General features: G+C 40.0%; 1 protein-coding gene across 1 annotated transcript in view; it reads left to right on the top strand.

Annotated features, from left to right (window-relative positions):
- The first annotated feature begins 16,279 nt into the window (after positions 1 to 16,279).
- ANK3 (ankyrin 3) overlaps positions 16,280 to 21,708 on the top strand; it is a 314,256-nt gene continuing 308,827 nt past the window's right edge. Inside the window, exons 1-2 of the mRNA XM_053983225.1 lie at positions 16,280 to 16,318; positions 16,569 to 16,607. Of these exons, the coding sequence (XP_053839200.1) occupies positions 16,280 to 16,318; positions 16,569 to 16,607 (78 nt within the window). The remainder of the gene's footprint in view (positions 16,319 to 16,568; positions 16,608 to 21,708) is intronic.

Raw genomic sequence — 21,708 nt, 5'->3', positions numbered from 1 at the left:
ATTCAGCCCTCTGTCTGGTATGTGCTGCATGATCACAGCAACAAAGCTTACTGCATAATGACCCTGGGTGTTGTATTTTAACCTTCACAGAAAGCAGAATGTCAGTTCTCCCTAGGTGACCTGACTGAATTGGTAAATTTACTTGTTTAATCAATTTGCCAGTGGTGATTTGCTATTGCTTTTATTGAGGGTGGGGTGTGGGAGTGGGAGCAACAAAGGTGATCAGAGAGAGGGTGTTTCATTTGTAGCCTTTTAATGGTGTGGTTAAAACATGTTGACTCTAGTCTTTTGTGCTGTTTTTTAGTTGAAAGATGTTTTCTCAGAACCACAGGAAGGTCTATGGATAGGCTTGTAAAACTTCTGATGATGACCAAGAGCTTTAAATGGCTTAGCAGGCTCAGAACCCATGTCAAAACCAGGGAACAGAACTGGGGACCATCCAACAGCTGCTGGATGTGATGGCTCTTGTGCCATGTGTGGCTTTCCCTCTGGCAGGAGTATGTGTGGAGCACAATTTTCTATAGAAACAGGAACGTTTGTAGCTACAGATGTTTTGTGTGTTAAATCAGTGCTTCTAGGCAGCGGATTTGGAGTGTGTATGTTCTTTCACCTTTCTGCTAATGTGCAGGGAGTCTTGGTGCAAACCAAAATTACAGGATTTCAGCACACACTTGGGAAGCTTTCAGTCTGTGCTGTAGTCCTGATGCTTTCTGCAGAGCACAAGGCTTCTCAGAGCACAGACCAGTGAGGCAGAACATGTGTAGTTGGGCTACTCTTAAAGCTTTGTGCTGAACTGCATTGCCAGAGCCCATGTGGAACAGCAAGATGTGCTTACCACAATTGTGTTCCAGACTTTTTTACCCCTTAATAGTTTTATAATAATGCTTGGATAAAGGTGGGGCTGATGTTTGTTTGTTTTGGATTTTTTTGGTTGTTTTGTTTTGATTTGGGTTTTTTTTCTGTAGAGCTCTAAATTTTCTTTTTTGAATTACATTGGTAACTCCCCTCTTACTTGCCAGAAATCAAGCTTATTCCTTATTTTATTCCTTCACAACATTTTCACCTATGTTTCTTTCTATGCCTGCTGTCAGTACCAGAGTGTTCTGTTAGCACTGTTGCTGCTTAAGTGCTTCCTCTAAATTTTGCTCCATGTACTCAGACCATTTTTGGGAGTGGAGGAAGGAAGGTACTTTAATTTCCTGCGTATTTGCTAGAAGCAATCACCCATTCATTCTATCATTCTCCTCCCAGCAATCATTGTATGATATAATTTTGCCACATTTCACTGATTCAGGTCATGCAGAGTGGCTACAGAGATGTATATCTGTTTCCAGACAAATACTGGAATACAGTCTGGGCACTGTGTCCCAGTTATTACTTACACTTATTGCTTTATTTCAAGCATTCTAGCTTTTTTATTTTTTCCTGCAAGACATTAATTTTTCTGTAAATAGTTTACTGAGACATCAAAAAACCATGCATGACTCATCACCTTTGTCAGTATTTGGTGGATCTGAAGAAAAAACTAGAAACAGGAGTGACCAAATTCAAATTTATCCTTCAAGTCCTGACTTTACTGTTTCTCTCTTTGCCTCTGACTATTTTACAACTTATTCATCAAGCATATGCAGCATGTGCTACAAACTCCTTCCATTCTTAGTGGTGTTGAAGAAGCTGCACCTCTGTGCCTCCCTGCAAGGCTCTGAATTGCAGTTGCCAGTGCATGCCTCCCACACCTGCTCCCTGGAGTCTGTGCCCAAGTGTTACCAATGACATGGCATTGCTCTTAGGGTGTCAGGGGACAGTTGTAATATTTTGTTAAATATCACTCATATTATGGGGTGCTGCACGGCGGACTTTTATCTCTGTATGGTGGCAATGCTAGATGCTCACCTCAAAACAAATATCCTGGAGCTGGGTGACATATACTAAGAGAAAGCAAAAGAAGCCAGAGTCCTGGAGCTGTTGTAGGTGGGTGGTGTTAGTAATTCTAGTGGAAGTGTTTTACCAGTAGTAATTTCAAGATATAAAAAGAAAAGGTCTCATGTAAACTTGCATGACCTTTGGCTTTTATAATCTGTCAGGAGGAGAGGAAACTGCACAAGGTTTTTAGTGTGTGAAATGACTTTCTCCTTTTCTCTTCTCTCATCTTTGTCAGTCAGTTTAACAAAAGATAACACCTCTTCGGTTTACTGCTGGAGCTTATAGCTACATAATGGCTCTGAAGCTGGTATAGCTGGGAAGTGAATGAAAAGCGTAGGGGAAAGAATTCATTGAAAAAGTGAAAACAGTAGGCACCGACATGAGCAATAAGCCATTGTCATTGACACACTTGGGCAGGGCTTTTGTATTACGGAGCTCCTGAGCAAGCCTCGAGGGGCGTGTGGCTCAGAGGTCCCGGTGTTTGCCCGGTGGCTTCTCAGTGCTTTGGGTGCAGCCCCTTGCCCGCGCTGGCCCCGCTGCCAGCCCAGCCCTGCCTGCGGGTGCAGGGCCAGCAGCAGCCGTGCGAGTGGCCACCAGATGGCACCGAGGCCCCACCGATGGCTTGTGGCCACCCGAGTGTGCCGAAACCTCCCGGGGGCGCTCGGAGGTGCGAGAGCATGTGCTCCCACTGTGTTGTGACATTTCGGACACTTGAGTGTTTGAGGATGCGCACCTCGTGTACACGAGCCCGTTTGAAGTGTTATACCAAGTAGTTTAGGGAGGGCACAGTTTTGTTCCTGAAAGCGATTGAGTCACATCAGTGGCTATTACACAGTAAGGAAATTCCCTTTGGGTTGTGACAGATTTTGTGAGGATTTTTTTTTTTTTCCCTGTGGGATGTGTGTTTGTTTTTTGACCCTGCTCAAAAAGAGGCTATGTTTTTATACTGGCTGTTGTTTTACAGAACATCTTGTCAAAAAAGTAATGAGATTGCTGTTCTGGTTTAAAGCCGTTCTCCTGAAGGCTATTGTCATCTATAATCTGGAAGTGCTTTGCTGAACGGGATAACTCTGTGCTCGGAAAGGTTGTAGCTTTGTGTTATCTCCTGTGCTTTCCTTTGCATGCATTGAAACAAGGACTCCTGGAAATGAATGCTTGTTATCTGAAATACAGAACTAATAGACTTTTCATGTCCTGGTGGATAGAGAGATGCTGAGTGAAACATTGGAGAGAGCAAAGCACATCTGCCTCTGCCCAAAGATGTAGCTCCTTTCCCTCCCTCTTTCTTCTGAGAAGTTCCAGTTTGTGAGTGTGTGTTGCTCTTGCCTGACTGTCTTGGTGGAAGGTGGATACCCTAAGCTGCAGCGAAGAAAGCCCTTCTAAATGTTTTCCTTTCATTTTTGCTCTACGGATTGTGCTAAGTCAGGGCCGTAGGAGCTCTTTGTTCTGTCTGCAGTGTGTTATGTATGGCTCCCCAGCTTGCCTTTCTCTGGTAATTGATCCTTCCTTTCAGCATTTAATCAGTTTAGCAGGTTCAAGTGCCATCATTCACGTTTATGACTGCTCTCTGAAGCAACACAGCTATTCAATATCTGTAGTGTGGGGGGCTGAGGGGGGAAAGTGATGGGTTATTGCAAGCTAAGTATATTAACTGAGAAAAGGGATTTAGAAAAAAAAAAAAAACATGCAGAAAGGTGTTGATTTTTTTTTCCACAAGGAAACACAAAGTAATAGCATGGGAAGGATTAAGAGGATTTAAGGCTCTAATAACCCAAACTGACTGGGGTGGATATTAATGTGTATTTCTTAGATAGGACTTATGGGACTTCCCATATTTTCCAGGAGATGAAACCTTTTTAATTGTCAGTTATGTAGGGAGGAATTTATTTGGTTTATTTGGCAAATGGCATCTTGTTGCTGTTCTTAGTTTGCCTTGCTTGCCTGGCTGCCATCATTGGCAGTGCTGCCAGTCCTTCTTGAACTAGATGGGTCCTTGTATTTTTCACAGGGCTGAAGAGGTGTCATCACTGTTCCACTGCAAGTGCATTCTGCATCTGAAACACTGGTTTTCTGTGTGCACATTGCTGCATTTGCTATTGAGAGGAAATGAAGTGCAGATCTGCAACCAGCCCTCCAGCCCCAGTCATGCTGAAATTATTGTTTTGTCTTGGGACAGCTTATTCATTGACACAGCATTCATCACTCAGTGCCTATCCCAGCATTGTTTTTTTGTAAGTAGTAATTGCCCCTGCTGGCTACAGATCAATTAAATTCTGTATTTTTCTTGGTAGGAGATACTGTTGAACCACCTGTCATGTCCCCTGACATAATATAAAACAGTCCCAAAGAATGAGGAGTGCAAGAGAGTGAAAAATACCAGCTTGGGGAAAAAAAACCCCAAACCAACAAATGACAACCCAAAATATTAGTGGAAAAGTAGGGTTAGAATAAAAAAAAAGTAGTCTTTGCCATGCATGCTTAGATAGGCTGTTTTGTAATCTTGAAATTTAATGCAAATGTGCTTTCCCTGTCTTTGTAGTCAGCTCCTGTTAAAACTTGATTTCTGTGCTGACAGAAGAAATGCTGGGCTGTGTGTTGGGCTCTGTAGTATTTAAAGGAATGAAAATAGTTGAAAATTAATAATTGGAATCAGTCCTGTGCAAACAGATTAGATCCAAGATGACAAATTTTGTAGAGTAATGATGTGTTTTATCACAAAAGTAATGCAAGTTCTGCTCCTCTTTGAGAAACTTTGTTGTTGAAGGCCCACTATGAGCTATGTTTGTTTGTTGAATGTGTTAACTTGCACTGTTAGAGCACTTAAAAAAGCAGCTTGCCTTTTTTTCCTCTTTTTTTTCATGACTTAATTTTTATCAATTGAAGTTTATGAAAAAAAGTGATAATTTATCCTATAATGTTTTTTTTTTTTTTGTCCTTGAATATTCTTTAAAGTGACTAGATCTTAAATTCAGTGCCAAGGCCATGGCCTGCATTTTGTATTGCTGTTTTATCCCACACCTTTTCCTCAGGTCCAAACATACCAGTTAACACTGAATTGCAATTCACTGAAAACTCTTAATGTGATCATGGCCAGTGCTTGCTTAATCTGATAACTCTGAATGTGATGGTGTTGGTTTAACAGTGTGTTTGTATGTGTGCATTCAGAACATTGTGGCCTCAGCCAGCAGCATTTGGAAGCAGAAGAGGGATTTGCCAGGGATTAATCCAGGTTAGTCTCATGTGCTAGGTTGTACTGCTGCTGAGATGTTTCTGTTCTGTAACACTTTGGCCTCTGATGTAGTCATAGAATCATAAAATAATTTGAGCTGGAAAAGATCCTTAAGATCATCAAGTCCACCACAAAACCATATCCCAAACAGTTCTTTATCCCTTAGTGCTGATGTCTGTACTCTGTTATTGAGGATATGCAGCAGTTTACACCTGGAAGATGGCTAATAAATACATATCACAGATCATGGATGTTGAGGGAGAGAAGAAAATAAATTTTATGCTTACTAATGCTTTCCTGATTTCTTTGTGTTTTTGAGGAGGAGCTCATGCAAGGAGACTTAAAACCTAATAAACTTTTATAGCCTAATAAAACCAAATAATAAGATGTGAGGAAAAATCTTACAAAGGATTTATTACCTTTGGTTTCTGCACTGCTGGTGTGAGCTGAATCCTGGCACTTGTGATCCCTGGGACCTAAAATTTTGCTGTCTCTGGGTGTGACTTACCACGTAGTGTTTTTTGGGACAAGCAGCACTGGCTTTCCAGCTGGTGCTGCCTCTTTTTTAAATGATAGGAGGTTTCTGGCAGGATGCCTGAAAATATCTTAGACTTTGATAATCTGTGTAAAATATCTAGAAAGTGTTCTGAAATTCATCTGTAGAGAGAGGACTTAAAAAGGCACCAGATGTCACTTAACTGATGATTTTTTCACTTTTAATGCCAACATTTTGTTCTGATGTGTAAGTTGCTATAGTGCATCGTTTTTCTGTAAACAAATAAATGTAAAAACACTGCACATGGATTGAGTTGCTGGAACATTCCTGTAAAGTAACAAGTATCTCTTGTCAAGAGCCTTTTCTGAAATACCAAGGCAATAATTTTTGCTGCCTTCACAACACAAGCTGCAGTAGCTGCCATCTGGAGAATAGATCCATGCTCAGTACAGGGTTCTGCAGTGGGTAGGAAGCCCCTTTTTGGTGGACACGGCCCAGACAAAGCATTGTGGGCAGGTAACTGTTCCATTGTGAGCTGGCAGTAGTGTTCATGTGCAAGGCAATGCACACGTGGGGCGTGTTGATACAGATGCTTCTGTTGTTGTTTGTGGGGTTGAACTTCAGCTGCAGCCTTGCCTTGAAATAGGATTTTCCATTTATGCTGCAGCCACATAATTTTTACACTTTGAGATCTTGCCCCATATATGGTGTTTTGCAGGGTACCAAAACCCGTCCCATCTCACATAGGAAGCGTACAAATATATTTATAGCTTTTGTTATAAATGATACATGAAATATTTGGTCTCCAGACATCTTGTCTTTAGCTTCCCGTTGCCATGGGCACTCATTAGTATTCCAGGGAGGCCTGGTTGTCATGGCAAAGTGTGTAGTTGTACTGTGTTCCCATGGCAACCTCCACCATTAGGTACCTTGAGCAAATCTGCTAGCAAATCCGTTTGGGTAAATCTAAGATGATCTCAGGGCAGCATTAATGTTTTAAATAGCATTGCCATCCTGTCCCGAGGTGATTCTCTCTGCAGATGTGTTTGGTGTGTTTGGTTGTGGCTGTTGGGTCAGGATAACACAGCACTGTGTCAGGCTGCAGGAGGATTGTTTTCACAAAGCAGCACTGAGGGATAACTTGACCTCTGAAGAGGTTAAAACAAAACCGTGGTGTTGAGACTGTTTACATTTTTCACATGTTCCTGCATGTGTCTGGATTTGAACTTGCAGCTCCTTCCTTGAATGACCTTGAACAGTAACCATATTCCTGTGTACATACATCCCAGTGCATCTGAGAATTATGCTCCTTAAACATAATTTTTTTTTCTTATTGGAAAGAGAAAGCAAATTACCCTCTGGCACACAGCTTGTTGTGGTTTTTTTAGGGACCAAGGTGGTACTGCTGGTGTGGAACAACACTGCGGGTGGTTAGCTTTGGATCAGGGAAGTTTTCTAGCCACTGATGGAGAATCTGTTCTGATGTTGGGAGTTGTTTAGAGGAGTGATAGACAAATTAACATCTGTCAGTTCCTTGCTAATGACAGGCTGTTTACTTGTCTCAAATTTTGTTCTCCATTAGTGCATTTTTTGGTTTATGTAATGTATACAGTCAAGGAACTGGTGAAAAATCTGTGGGTCTTTTAAATGCTGTGAAAGGTGTGAAGTGCTATACATTTGGAAGGGGAATATGCCTGTGGAGCCTCTTTAGATGGGACAATTAAGGAGATGTCCTTCCAGTTTTTGCTTTCTGTCATAGAAAAATACAGTGGGATGGGATGTAGAAACCTGTCCAATTTGAAAAATCAAAAACTGATAGTGCAGTGTCCTGAAAAGTGGTGATGTGACACATCTGGGAGGATTTCATTCTCTTGCTACACAGCACAAGGCTCTTGCAGCCCTAGAGGGGGTTAATTCTGTCATGGTTCTGATGGTGTATTTGTTGTGTTTAGCAGATAGAAATGGTGACTTAAAAATCTTAAGTTGAATCAAATTCTTTTAAGATTTAAACACTCAAAATTACCTCATCAAGTCATATTCCTTTTTTTCTTTAAATTGGTAGAGTGGGTTTGTACAGATCCCTTGGCCTCTTTCCTAACAGAATTTAGAATTTCAGATGTTTCTCAGAGTCTTTTCTGTAAGCTGTTTCACTTTTCAAAGGTCTGTGCTGAAAAAGACTTTTTTTTTTATACCCTTGCTTAGAGAACACCATGAAATTAAATGTGAATTGGTAATCAAATGGCTGAGTTTGTTTTCAAGCAATGCTGTCTTGTAACACACTAAAAGCTGAGAGCCAGGAAGGCCAAGGCTTTTTGTGTTTCCTTTGTTTCTTCAGGTTGGGTTTGGCTTCCAACTGAGCCAGACAGCATGGCCTGAATCACACCAGTCCTCCTGAAAATGCTATGTCACAGTACCCTCAAACTTGATTAAGAGCAGCATGCTTGAAGTGCTTGGTTAAAAATAAACAAACAACTGTGAGAGGGGGAAGAGAATGGGCTTTTATTTTATAAATATGCTAATCCATTAAAAAAATATCTTCAGCTTGAAGTTTTGTTTGCAGCAGCTTGAGATTCTCTTGTGATAAGCAGCTGCTATCTTTGTTTAATAATTGTAATTTGTACGTGGGTGTAGCAGCAGTTAAAACACATGGCTCCTTTGAATCAATGAAGATGGGCATTTGCAATGACCAGGTCAGGCTTTGCTTTTGTCCTGATTGTCACTGATTCTTTGTGGAGTCCTTTTTTTATTCTAGCTAGGGTTTGTTTTTTTTTTTTCTTCTAATAAACAGAAAAAGATTTTAAAACACTGATTTATATTAAAAGGCAGGAAGTAGAGTATGAATAATCTGCACAGTGAAGAGCTGTGCTAACATGAGCAGACATTTAAGCTTCTTTAGATTTAGATATATATATATATATATATATATATATATATATAAATCTAGAACTGATCAGTTACAAGTGATGGGAAGCTCATTTTTATGTATTTTCTTTTCTGTCTGTCACTTCCCCTCCTTTCCCCTCCAGTGCCTGGCAAACTAGTTTAAAGAAATGAAGAATAGCTGCTGGAAATCAGGAAACAATACTTTTAAAGGAATTAAGACTGTGCAATAAATTGCCAGAATTGCTCTGGGGTTGTGGGAGTTTTTAACTGGCATCACCTGCTGTAAGAATTTTGCTCTGCCTCTGCACCTTGCTGATACTGGGTGTGTGGGGCATTTCTGTGTGTTTCTTTCTATCCTTTATTCCCAATTAGATCAAGAAGAGAGAGGATACAGGAGGAGAGTATAAAGCTGCTCAGTCATCCTCATAGGTATAGAAACACAAAGCCCGAGAGGCACTTATCTGTGGCCTGCAAATTTGATGTTGTTTGTAAGATGAAAACACTCCTCAAGCTTAGAGTTTTCCTGAAGAGAGCTTCAGCAAGTTTTTGTTTTCTGTCAGAAACACCAGAGGTATGCTCAGGCTCTGCCTGTGGAGATCCTTCCCTGGAGCACTGGAATTAATGTGAAAAAAGAAAGAGTCCAAAATATCTGACATGATAACAAGAATGAGTTGTGCTTCAACATGCATTCTTGTGCCCTTAACCTAACTTTGCAAGCAGAGCTGATGCTTGGCTACTTGGAAATCTATTGTCTGTGATCTTTTACATAGAAACACAACCATTGCATAATTGAATAACCCAAGCTATTGCCTGGTAACTTGAAATTTTGAGTTTTGTTTTCTTCTGATGGACTGAAAAAAAAATATTGAAAAAAAATCAATCTTGAAATAGTGTTAGTCTGTAGGTGGTTCGTATGCATTTGATTTGAAGTGCTCACTCAGAGCATGAGCAGCTCTTAGGGAATGAGCCTGTTCTCTACCAGGAGGAATATAACCCTTAAGCATTCATATGAAAAGTTACATTTAAGGTACACTTTTTGAACAGTCTCTCATGATGATTTTAGCTGTCTCTGCAGATGTCCATTGTTTGTTGGTAGCAATCAGCTGTGAAGGTACCAGTGCATGCCAAGGAAAACCTGTTACAAGTGCAGTGTGTGAACACTTCCTATGCACTGTTTATCCACTGCCAGTATGGGCAAGACTCTTACTGCCAAGTGGATTCATTGTGGCATTTCTTCATCAGTCCAATTTTACTAGAACTGTAAGTGTACTGAGCCTTGGTGGAATAACAGATGAGATCAGTGAGTCTCTTCCTGGCCCGTTTGGGGACAGCAGAGTCCAGAGTGTATCTGTTGGTTACTGCTGAAGAGAGGGAAGTGGCAGAGTTATCACTTCCATGATTTGAACTTGGAAGTCTCTAAGTCATGGGTGCAGCTGAAAGTTGTGTGTGAGCAGGGCACCTTGACAGGAGGGTTTGGCATTCAGCTGTGATGTGTTGGTTTGCTAAGCCATTTTCTAGGTTTCAGTTTGGCTTTTCCTATTTTTTTTTTCCTTCTTTCTCCTCACCAATGAATGAATCAGGGTTTATTCCTCTGATATCTAAGAAGATATTCCTGTTGATGAAAGTGGAGGGTTAATTGCATGACATTAGACATAGTTTAAGGTGCTATGTCAGCTGTTTCTTTTAATATAAATGTTAATTTTGCATGGGAGAGGGTGAAGGGATTTGGTAAAATAAATCTTATGCAATGGTACCCATGGAATTTCATGTTTGCCATTCTTTTTGCTGTCCTAATATTGATGATACTCTCATACAAGTGCATTTTGAGTAGAAGTTAATTACTCTTTTCTGAAAAATATTGGAAGTAAATTGTGTGGCATGGGATGACTTTGATTTATTTTCACTGTTCTAAATGCTGTAAGTCATTAGCTTTTAAAAATAGTGAGTCTGAATGTAAATATCTGGTATACTTACTGGGAACTTTCTGATTATCTATTAATTAGCATACCAGTAGATTGTAATGAAATGTTAAACTGGAGGCTGAGCCTACTTGCAGGTCTGTAACTGAGCAAACATGCAGATTGTCTAATGCACACAGCACTTCTGTACAAATTATTAATAATACAAAGGAAGGCAGCAGCTTCGATCTTGAAAGAAATTTTTCTTTTTTGGCTGAGCAATTAAATCCAAGCCAAACAGCCCAGACAACTTAAATCATACAACATTCTAGAAGTGTAGTCATGTTATATGTTAAATAATAAGCATTTAATGCATTTATTATTATGATGCTAAGAAAGAAGTTGCTCTTTGTTTTCATAATATTTTTAAGAGAAAATCCTTTTTGCTAGATGATGATGCCATTTCATCAACAGTCTTAAAATATTAATCATGTTTTGAAAAGCCTTACTAAAATGCAAGTTAGAATCAGGTGTCAACAACCCCAAGTCCTAGCAAGTATATAGGTGTCTCTAGGGGCACTTCAGATGGTTTGGGTGGTCAACCAGTTGAGCTCTCCTGAGACAGAAAATGGTTTTCCCTGAATGTGTGGCCTGAACAAATCAAGTTCTCATTTAGTCCTAGCTGGGGTGAGATTAAAAGTGTGTCTTGCACTGGAGTTAAAAAAGCCATAAAGGAATTTCAAAGACTTGGACTTCAGGCTCTGACTTCTGTGAAGTGTTCTACTGCATGTATATGGAGGAACAGAAAGGGCATTGAGACAAGTGTTGAGGGGATCTGTCATTAGTTATCGTGCAGTTATCTAGAGAGAGTTCCAAAAATGGGTGACTCATTTTCCGACTTTGCTCTGTACCTGCAGCAGCAGCGTGCTCAGCAGTGGTGGTTGAGTGAGAATACTCTCATTTTGCAGTTGTGGCAGTAGCTGCAGACCTGTGGCAGAGGAGCAATGCTTTGAAGCTGGTGCCCATGACTCCCTGTGCCAAGGGCAGCCTAGGTAGGGTTGGCCTCCCCTCTTCCAGCCAGCGGAGCTGCAGGATGTGCCTTCCAGGACTGGGGTTTTAACCCTTTCTTATGGCAGACGTGGATGCAGAGATAAACTGGAAGCAGCAGTAATCTTGCAGGAGTGCTGCTTTAAAGCAGGGCTAAGCTGCATTGTGGGGGTGTCTCTACATCAATAAAGAGTATAATCAGGCGAGGGTGGCTTTTGTTGCTGAGGGAACCCTGAAACCTGAAACTTTGTCTGGTAGCATATACTGTGGTGGCTCAGAGCACTGTGAATACAGCACTGTGTGGGGCAGCTGACCAAAGTGGACATAAACTCTATGAGCACTCAGCTGGGCCTTGGGTGGGACGGCTCAAAAAGTAGAGGTTTTTGTTGTTACTGCATACTCTTTAAGTCTCTTTTTATCCAGAAGAATACTCTGAATAAAAAGCCATTTTAAAATGGGAATAAGAAAGGGCTGTCATATGAAAATGTCCAGCTATAGAACTTATGGTATTGGATGTGACCTGCGTTCACTTACTATTGTGCAATGCAATCTGTGTGGGAACCTAGGAATAGAAATGTGAACATTGCCCCTACTTAATAGTTGCAGAGGATTCTCCTTTAGTCTAAGCTTTGGGCAATCATGAAAGGAGACTGCTCCCTCTGGGAATTGAGCCCTTTATTCAAAATGTAGTTCAGCAGTTGAACTCAAGAAGAATATCCATTAGCTACCAGTAATAGCACTCGTATCCCCTTTGCTGGCTTCCAGCTACTAAACAGCAAGACATTAAAATGCTACAAAAGCCTGTGTTGAAATGGGACCAGGTACATCATTTCAACATTTAAAATGTACCAGTTCTGAAGAGAAAGATCTCTTCAGAATTCATACATCAGCTGAAGGTTAGCTGCTGCTAACCTAGAGGGGAAGTAGTAATCTTCTGTAGAATGTGCAGAGATTTTCAGGAAGATTTGCTAATATATCTATGTCTGTTTTCTCTGGCTACTTGTGTTAGTGAGTAATGGGACTAACCTGAGCCCCCATGTGATTTCAGAACAAAGACTGAGTGGTGTGAGAAGGGAGTAGGTGACAGAAAAGGCCCTAGGGAAAAAACTCTTAAAACCTCTCCCAGAAATGTTACACTTTTATTATTGTTGAAATATAAAAGAAATAACTGAGATGATTGTCCAAAGATTTTACCCTAACATAAAAATTCCAGAGTTCTACCAACGGTACAGTTAAACAGTGCTGTTGAAATACATGGATATTTTTCTTGTCTGCATCTTAAAAAGGTGAATCCTTACTGTTATCAAATTGGTCTTCTATTTATTGGATTGACAAAACTTTTATGTGTGACAGTGGGTATTTTAGTGTAACTGGTACTATCTGGCATGTAGTGACTGTTCCAGGTAATGGAAACATTGGATATATCAAATTCCTTCTGATTATGGGGCAAATAACAGGGTAGACCTTGTCTGGGATGCTTAACTTGGAGCCAAGTTTATTACAGATGGAAAGCAATTAGCATTATTGAGGAAAGAAATTTATCTCCACTACCTGACAAAGTAGTATAACAGACATCAGTGAAGGTGTTAGGTCAGGCTTAGAGGTGCCTGTTCCTGAGTTTAAACCTAAACCCAGTGTTTCACAAAGCACTGTTCACAGCTGCGTGCATCTCTGCGGTTAACGTTGTCTTCAGGCCTGGCTATTACAGCACCACTCAACAGGGTAACCATGGGCATGCACTTGTACTGGGTACCTCGCCTGCACTGTCTGCTGCCCTGTGCCTCCATGGATCTCTGCATCTGTGCTCTGTCCAACTCTGCTTGTCTGTTAGACAAGGCACACAGGCAGCTGTGGGAAGAACAGAGTGTTGTAGTTCTGTCATTTACAGAAGCTTCAGTGTAGCCTAAAAGTAAAGGAAAAGAAAATTAATCAAGAGCACGATGAGTCCAGTTTATGGAAAATGTCATAATTCAGAGGACTCCTTGTACTTTAAAAGTACTTTTGTGTTTACAGAAAGTAAAGGTGTATTCCACTTCTCCCCTCACCACAAATCTGCAACCCAAATCCCTCAGCTTCTAATTTATCAGAAGAGATTTTGTAGATAATGTGATAATGCTGGGAACCTGGATTGTAAAGCTGTCAAAATAACACTTTTTTCCTAATGCAAATTCTGGGCAATATGGGGACTGACATTCCTATGAAATGTAAGAAACACAGTAAAGACCCGAGTGCTTGTTCCTTTTGGCCACAGGCACACTGTGATGGTTTGCTCCTCTGACACCAGTGCTCCAAGGACTGATTTGCTTGGTTTTGTTGCTGCAACTCTTGAGTAACCAGAATCTTGTCTAGGGATCAGACATGCCTACTAGAAGCATTTCACTGCTTTTTTGCATATTTTACTGTTCAGCCTTTTGGCTATTAGGCCTCTGACATAAGGATTCTTTTACCTCTGTACGTCTTAACCAGCTAGTTAATATCCTGGTATATATTCCCCAGGTGCTGTGGATGCATGTTCTCCTCCCTCTCTGCATTTTCTTTACCACAGACTTTACAGTTTCCCAGCTGACAGAAAACTGCACAGATCCCAGCAAACACTGAATACTGGACTCAGGTCTAGCTGGCTGGAGTTTTCTCATGCTTTTAATCATGCAGGTTTCAAAGGTACTGCAATTTCTCTTTATACCTTTCCAGTCTTTTGTAGTGTTTCTTCCAGTTCTTTGGAAATCAGTCAGAAGTCCAGTGCTTTTAGCTGTCTTGAGCTGTAATTTGTTCTCACATGTAACGTGCAGCTTGGTTTACAAAAAGCTGTAATAACTGCCAAAGCAGCATATGTGAGTGACATGAACAGTATTGTAGTAAGCAGCCAGCTACACAACCAGCTCGATTCATCACTCACTATGGGAGAGTGACAGTTTAGCATATGGCCAGTCTCCTCAGATGCTGCTTTATTTCAAATCTATTTAGGACTATTTAGTTCTTCCATTTGGGAAATAGATTGGAGTTTTAAAGCAATTTCTCCTTCAGCTTTTTGGCTGGTCTTTGGTGGTGTTCTGATCTCAAAGTTAGAGCTGAATTAATGGTGCTTCTTTTATGCTGTAGGAGAATGGCAAAATGGAAACATGCATTATTCACTAAGGATTGTAAAGACCTCTTCAGGTACATTAAGGATGGGTTGTTGAGTGAGCTGTGTAATATTTTGCATAACTAATAAATTAGAGCCAGGTCTGTGTTTATAGAGGCAGAACCTATTGTTTGTTTAGAATTATAGCCAAATAATTGCTGAAAGGGTTTCTTGTTGGTATTTGTAGTGGGAAAATTGTAATGAGTTGTTCAACAATGCTATTTGACTTCTATTTTTTTGTTGATTATTAGTAAAGAGTTTTGTATTCAAATTAAATCTTAGGATAAAAACTCAGGACATGATGTGAAAATATTTTATTTTTCATTACTGGGGTCATTGTACATAAGACATTTATTTGGGAAAGGGAATACCCTGAGCTACTCGTATTTTCATATGAATACAGAGATAGTGCTAAAAGTAAGTACATTGTGAATTTTCAACATTTCAGGATAATTGCTATGTTCCTACTGTAACAAAAACCAAAGGAAGTGTTGAGCTTAGTTTCTTAAAGGAGTTTTAAATAACTTGTAGAAGAGTAGTAGAAAATGAGCAGTTCTAGGCAGTGTTCTCTCAGTGGGACTGTTTCTATAATAAAGTTGGGATTTTTGCTCAGATGATATTCAGTCTGGCCAATCAGTGACAGTAAAGCACGTTCTTATTCCAACTAAATTTTGCCACATTGCATACTTTTTTTCACAATGAAAGCGGAGATGTGTCTGCAATGTAAAGCTTGGCTAAGTGTTTTGTAGTGGATATGGAAATTAAACACCTCACAGTCAGCAGCTATACTGTGGGAATGCATAAATACTATTTAAAAAACCCCAACACAACCAAAAACCAAACCACAAACTCCACACAACTTCTGAAATTAAAATAAAAAAAAACAAAACAAACAAACAAAAAAAAAACCAAACAAAAAACCCTTTGTGTTTCATCTTAGCAGCTGGGCTGATCAATTAGTCTCTGTAAATTTCAAATAGATTTGGGAGAGCAAGTAGAATAGTGTTCTTTTCTGGAATCGTGTTGGCATTCTTTTTTGGTTCGTACATTTCCTTGTATTTTGAGCCGGAGAGTTGGAACAGATGGACTTCCATAAAAAGCCAGTGCTTCATTAGATTGGCAAGTTCAGCTTCCTGCTTTTTCACCTGAAGAACTGAGCAGTTGGATAGTCCTAACTCTGTAGAGATCCAAGAATGGTTCTGGGGACTTGTGTCCTATCTCCATGATATCTGCTTGGCCTCTTTCCCAACCCCTGCCAAGAAATTGTTTATGCAGTCATATCTCTGACTGCTCTCCTTGTTGGAAAGCATTTGGTCAAGCACAGAGATGCTTAAAAGGAGAGTGTGCTGCTGTCTCTATACTGTTGTGGGATTTTTTCCCTTTTGTGTTTTATTTTTTTATAGACTTGATCTTGTAGTTTCTTTGCCTCTCTGTAGGTTTTGGCAGAGCTCAGGAATGTCATGCTCTCTTTGGTGCTGTGCAGGCATTTCTTTCTGCCTAGCATCTCAATATTTCACACCCTTTAAAAGTCCCTCAAAAAGGAAAAGAGAAAATTATCTTTTGCCCCATGGCACTGCGTGGATCTTCTCAGAAAAACTGGATGAACTGATTTACAGGAGATGCAGATTAAATTTTTTTTTCTTCATGTAGGACCCTGGTTTATGCAGTATCCTCATGACACAATGAGACCTCATCATTCAATGGGATGTGAAGCACTTATGGTGACGTTAGTCAGCTGTGTGGTATATTTGTGCCTTCATACTTCAGATACTGATGCTCCACACTGTATTTTCTGTAAGGGGTAGTGAGTTCCTGGGATCTTTGCTGAAGACTGCTCATGGCCTTTGGATTGCTCCACAGTAGACCTTACTAATGTTATTTTTGCATTTAAGCACTGTGTTTTTGTACTACTACAGAGATTGTTCTGTCTACCAGTTTTAACTCTCTTCAATCTAATGTCTTTATTTTTAGATACACCACAAATTCTACCCTCCAGGAAACCCTAGAAAGGTAAACCTTAAAAATCCCACTTTTGTTCATTCCCTGGGTTTTCAATGTTTAAACAAACAGTGCTTGTTTTGGTTTTATCCTCAATGTACCGTTATAATGCTGAGCTTACCACTGGAAAACTGTAAGTGCTACACAGTAAAATGTTTGATGCTGCCTGATCTTTTTGAGTATTTGTGGAGAATGTCTTTATCTACAGTCTTATATTTTTGTCTTCACTGTTTTCGAGCCTCTTCTAATTAATCTGTGTTGCTGTTGTCTTCCACATCATAGATGAGAACTGTTTTACACACCTTTGATATAACAAGAACATTCTGACTAAAGACCACTTGTCACAGAGTTTGCTTATTCTTGAACAAAAATCCTCTGTCAGTCATTTGAGCTGTGCTCACCTGTGGCTGAAAGCAATTTTGGTCCATGTCCATGCTTAGAAAATAGCAGCCATACAGTTTTATCTTGGTGTTCAGCCATGTCTTTATCAGTTGAATGTGCAACTATTCATCCCTTTGAAGAGAAATAAAGCTATGTTATACTCTTATGCCTGAGTGTTGGCATTTGAATTATTATTCCCTTTCCCTCTAAAATACCACCTGGAAAATGTGTGAGAAACTTATAGTTGGCAAATGTGCAACTTCCTCCTTATTCCTTTGGGTTTAGTCCAGTAATGTTCTGATAGACACCACTTTCTCTTATGTCAGGTTTGAATAAGGTGAAAAAAATCACCAGATTCCAGCATGTTTTGGACAGGAATGTGCTTGCTACTTCTCTCATTTTCTTTTCCCTCATCTGTTTGTTGTTTTTTTTTTCCCTTCTGCTTGGGTAGCATTTATCTCAGTTGTATTCCTTGGCAAATTAAAAGGCAAGACAGAGGATGATTTCCTGCACAGAGATGAGGTGTCCTTCGAGGTATATTTCTGTGGTTTTATACTGCAAGTGGACAGAAGTTGTCACACAAATTGTCCTTGTTGTCACTGTCATCTACAGAAGCAAATGTGAGCACTGGGGCTGTATGAGTCAGATGTTCACAGACTTGTGGCATTATCTGCTCAGATGCTTATGCTGATTGCATATCTCAGCTTTGCCACTGTTCTCCCTAGGTGTGGAAATTGTTTAATAGAATAAATGCCTTTTGTTGTATTGATGCATTTCTCTTCAATAAAAGCATTTGGCAGAACTGTCTCCTACTTGTGCTTAGATTTGCTGGACCTAGTGACATATTTAAAGTATCAAGCAGGGCAACAAGCTTCAGTGGGCAAGTCTCACTCAATTTTCCATGCTGTGTTTTTTTGTGTTTTGAGTGTGAAGGTTTAGAAGTGCTCTGAGTCTTGCTGTTACAAATGTTGTATGTGGTCATCCAAAGGACTCTCATTCAGCTGAGAAGGATGAAGACTAGTCCTGCAGCTGCCACCATCTCAGTAGAAAAGAAACATTCTTGATCACTTCCAAACCTTCCAAGCAGCTGCACTCAGCTCTCACACTGACACTGTGACATGAACTGGTACAAACATCTCTTGGCAACTCTGTTAGAACTTTAAAAGTGTCATACATTTAAATAAGGCAGGACTATTACAGTGTGAACTGGAAAGGAATTGGAAGGAGTAAGTGGCTGAAGCTGGCACTATTTGCCTTTAATCCCTTTTCCATGTTCTAACTGGGACAATCTCAGATGCCTTCTGCTGAGCTTAATGCATGTAATGGAAGAAGCATGGCTCTTGTTTTTAATCTTCTTGGGGACTGGAAGCCCCTTTGAATGCTCTGGTAATCCACTTCAGATGAGAAAGGAGGGAAGAAAGAAGAAAGCCTTTCCTTTTTTTGACTTTTTTTTTTTTTTTTAATGGGTTGGGTTGTTTTGTTGGTTTGCTTGTTTGCCAAGGTTGGTTGTATAATTGTTGGATTCTGTGCAACAAAGCCTTTGAATTAAGGAAGCTGAGTCTGGCTGTTGGCCTTGCACCTGCTGCAGAGCTGTGCAGTGAAGTTGTGCTGCTGCTTCCCTGTTGTGTTGTGCTCACACTTAACCTGAAACTGAACCTTGCATTGCCTATGCTGAGGGGGGAAAGGAAGGATTTTCCAGCACACAGCCAGAAATGTTCCTGCTTAGCAATCATTTCTCTCTTTTTGCTTTCTGCTTGTCCCCTTGTAGCACTGACCGGGGGACAACTGACTGGTAGCTATTTATAGTGGGAATCTCCAAGTTAAATGGCCATCACTGGTCAGTATTTCTTCCCAAGCCTTGTGCCCACACTGTCCCCATACACGAGGCCTGTGTTTGTCCTGAGTTCTGCTGTCATATTCAGTTCCTATTCTTGTTCCCTTGAAGGCTTAGAGTAGAAATTACTCCAGTATGTGAGTTACTGTATGTCTTAATAGCTGAGGGAAATACATTTCCCTTTAAATTTCACTGACATAAGTTTACATTAACAAATTAGTTTCAATTTTCTTGTGAGGAAAGTAAAATGGAATATAAAACATTTTATAAATAAGGCAAAGCTTAAAAATTATGAAGATCTCACAAAATTGTGAAAAGAGATAAAACCATTTTAGTTCTTTAAACTGTATATTTTTAAACTGACAGTCTTTAAAAATGTAATTGCTTTCTCTTTACCTGACATTAAGGATGTTCTTTTTATTGTTGTTCAGAAGGTTATCTCTTTTACACCTCTATCTTGTCATGACTCAATGCAAATTCCAACATTTTACTTATTTCAAGAGCTTTGAACAAGCTGATGTTTGAGATGAAAGCTTTTTTTTTTCATTACTTAAATTACATATTTGTGTGGGATGAGAATCAGATGGCAGCATTTTAGAAATGTAGTTCACCACTTCAGTCTTTTGTGCCAGTTATCTGTCTGGTCAAGGCTGTGATTTAAGGGCTTGGAAATTAGAGTTGGCATCTGTAGGCCCCTCTGTTTAAAGCTAAATGGAGTTAATAGAAATAGCCAGAAGTAAGGACTGGAAAAAACCAACCCAAACTGCAAGGCTGAGAGTTGGAAGACAGTGGCATGAGGTAACTCTTGGGTAGTGGTGCACAGTGTGGTGTGTCCAAGGCCATGGCGAATAAATGGGCCTTGCAGAAACCCTGTAGAATGATTGAGCACTGTTAACCTTTATATGGTGTTTGCTGATCCAGGTATATGCACTGCCAGGTCCTGGAATTTGGGAAATGCAAAAGTTGTTTTGTGGTTTTTTCTTTTTTTTAACCTTGAATGTAGCAGTTGTAAGAGTAACTGAGGAGCCTTTTGGAGTCTCTGTTCAGGAGTCTGTGGCATAAAAAAGCCCCACCAAAATAATTGTCAGGAAAATATGATGACTTTAAAAACATAGTATTTGTCTTTTTCACTTTTGCCATAGAATGTCTTATAGCTATGATCTGTGCCTGGGCAATAGATAGTCCCTCCTCCAAAATGAATTAAGTTTTATTGTCAACCAGTGGAAAGAAGAAATGTTCAGTGTCAGCTGATGGTAAAACTGCTTCTGGCAGTGTGCACTTTATATTGCCTTTTTAGCTGTGTTCATTCTTAGCCCTGACATGCATCCGAAGTCTTTTGAGCTCCTTTATGAAGATAAAAATATGATGCAACTGCATAGCAAATGAATGGGTTTTGCCTTTTATTTTATGGTTACTAGAAGTCCCAGAGGAGGCTGTTATTAACACAGAGGGTATTTGCATGTTCCTGTACTTAAAAGCTACAACTAAGATTTTCAGTTGTAAAATAAACATTTCTTTTATAAAGTGCAAAGTTCTACTCAGAGTACTGTGATCAGAAGACATATATGTACTGATTTGCAGGCAGAGTAGGGGCAGTGTTAGGGATTTAGTTTTAAATATCTGAGCCTCACTTGATGCAAAAAGGACAATTTACTTAAAAATGTTACAAAATTGTATGTGAATTATACGTGAGAATTGGGACAGCTGGAGTAATTAGATGCAATTTGCTAGATGGTAGCAGGGAAATGTTCCACAATTGTGAGTGTTTAAAAGCATTGTCATAACTGTGAGTTCCAATTTAAGTTTTGTCTGCTGTGCAAATATGAAAACTCCTAACCATGGTGGGGAAGGAAGGTATTCTTTTCAGTGTTCAGGAGTATAAACCAGTGAGCTAGCACAGCTATTTCTGACAGTTGAATATTGCTTTAGCTGGGAACTTATTGTACACTATTCCTTTCAGAACATTTTCATAAATACATAAATCATAAATTAATGGTTCTCAGGAAGACAGGCTGTTCTTTCAAGTTTCAGTTAGATCTGGTTTGTATTACTCCATGCAATCAGACAATCATATATTAAATAGGGTCAAAAATTGCAAAGCCCCTTGGTAATTAAGTACCACAGAAATGTGGTACTTGATAACACCAATAACATCAGCAATCAGCAGAACCCTATCATTTATTTTTTTCCTAGTATCAGTGACCTGTGGTTTGGGGTTTTTTTAACTTATTCGACCATTTGAAATTAACTGTTTTCTATTGGTTGTTACTTTCTGTATTCCTGTATGATTTTTTTTTCCCCAGTAGGAATAGGACCCCAACCCAGTAGCAGTTGTTAGCACTTTCTGCCTTTCAAACAGATTACCATTTTGAGTTTTTCTCCTCTAATTACAAGTAAGCTTTTTTTTTTCCTAATGCAGCAATTTCATATGCAACGTGCTGGGCAGGAGGTTTATATTCCAACATACTTTCCTGGCTTCTGAACTAACAGGACAGAGTGATGCCCCAGCAGAAGATGGCAAAGCTTCTGGGCTGGCCTCCAAACTTCCATTATGTGATCACTTTGCTCCATCTGGAGCACCTGTTGGAGGAGAGGTAATAAGTGCAACCTCACTCCAAGCAGTGGCTGCTCACAGAAACAGTCCCCAAGGACAGGGAAGGCCTTGCACTGTAACAAACCTTGTCTTTAGCAATGTCAAGAGATCACCCAGAAGGAGGAAAGAGAACTGGTGAAGTTTGCTTGAAGATTCAGGGGTGCCAGTCACTTTGGGGCAGTCTTCTTTAGACAAGCAGATGACTTTGTACTTCTTATTAATAGAAACTACCCTGAATTCTCTCATCCTGCCAGCAGCAGAACTGCCTGGCTTCCTTGGAGTGGGAGACTGGGAACTCTTCTCTC

Source organism: Vidua macroura, chromosome 8, assembly GCF_024509145.1.
Source record: "Vidua macroura isolate BioBank_ID:100142 chromosome 8, ASM2450914v1, whole genome shotgun sequence".
Lineage (NCBI taxonomy): Eukaryota > Metazoa > Chordata > Aves > Passeriformes > Viduidae > Vidua > Vidua macroura.
This window is presented reverse-complemented; position numbering and strand designations above follow the sequence as displayed.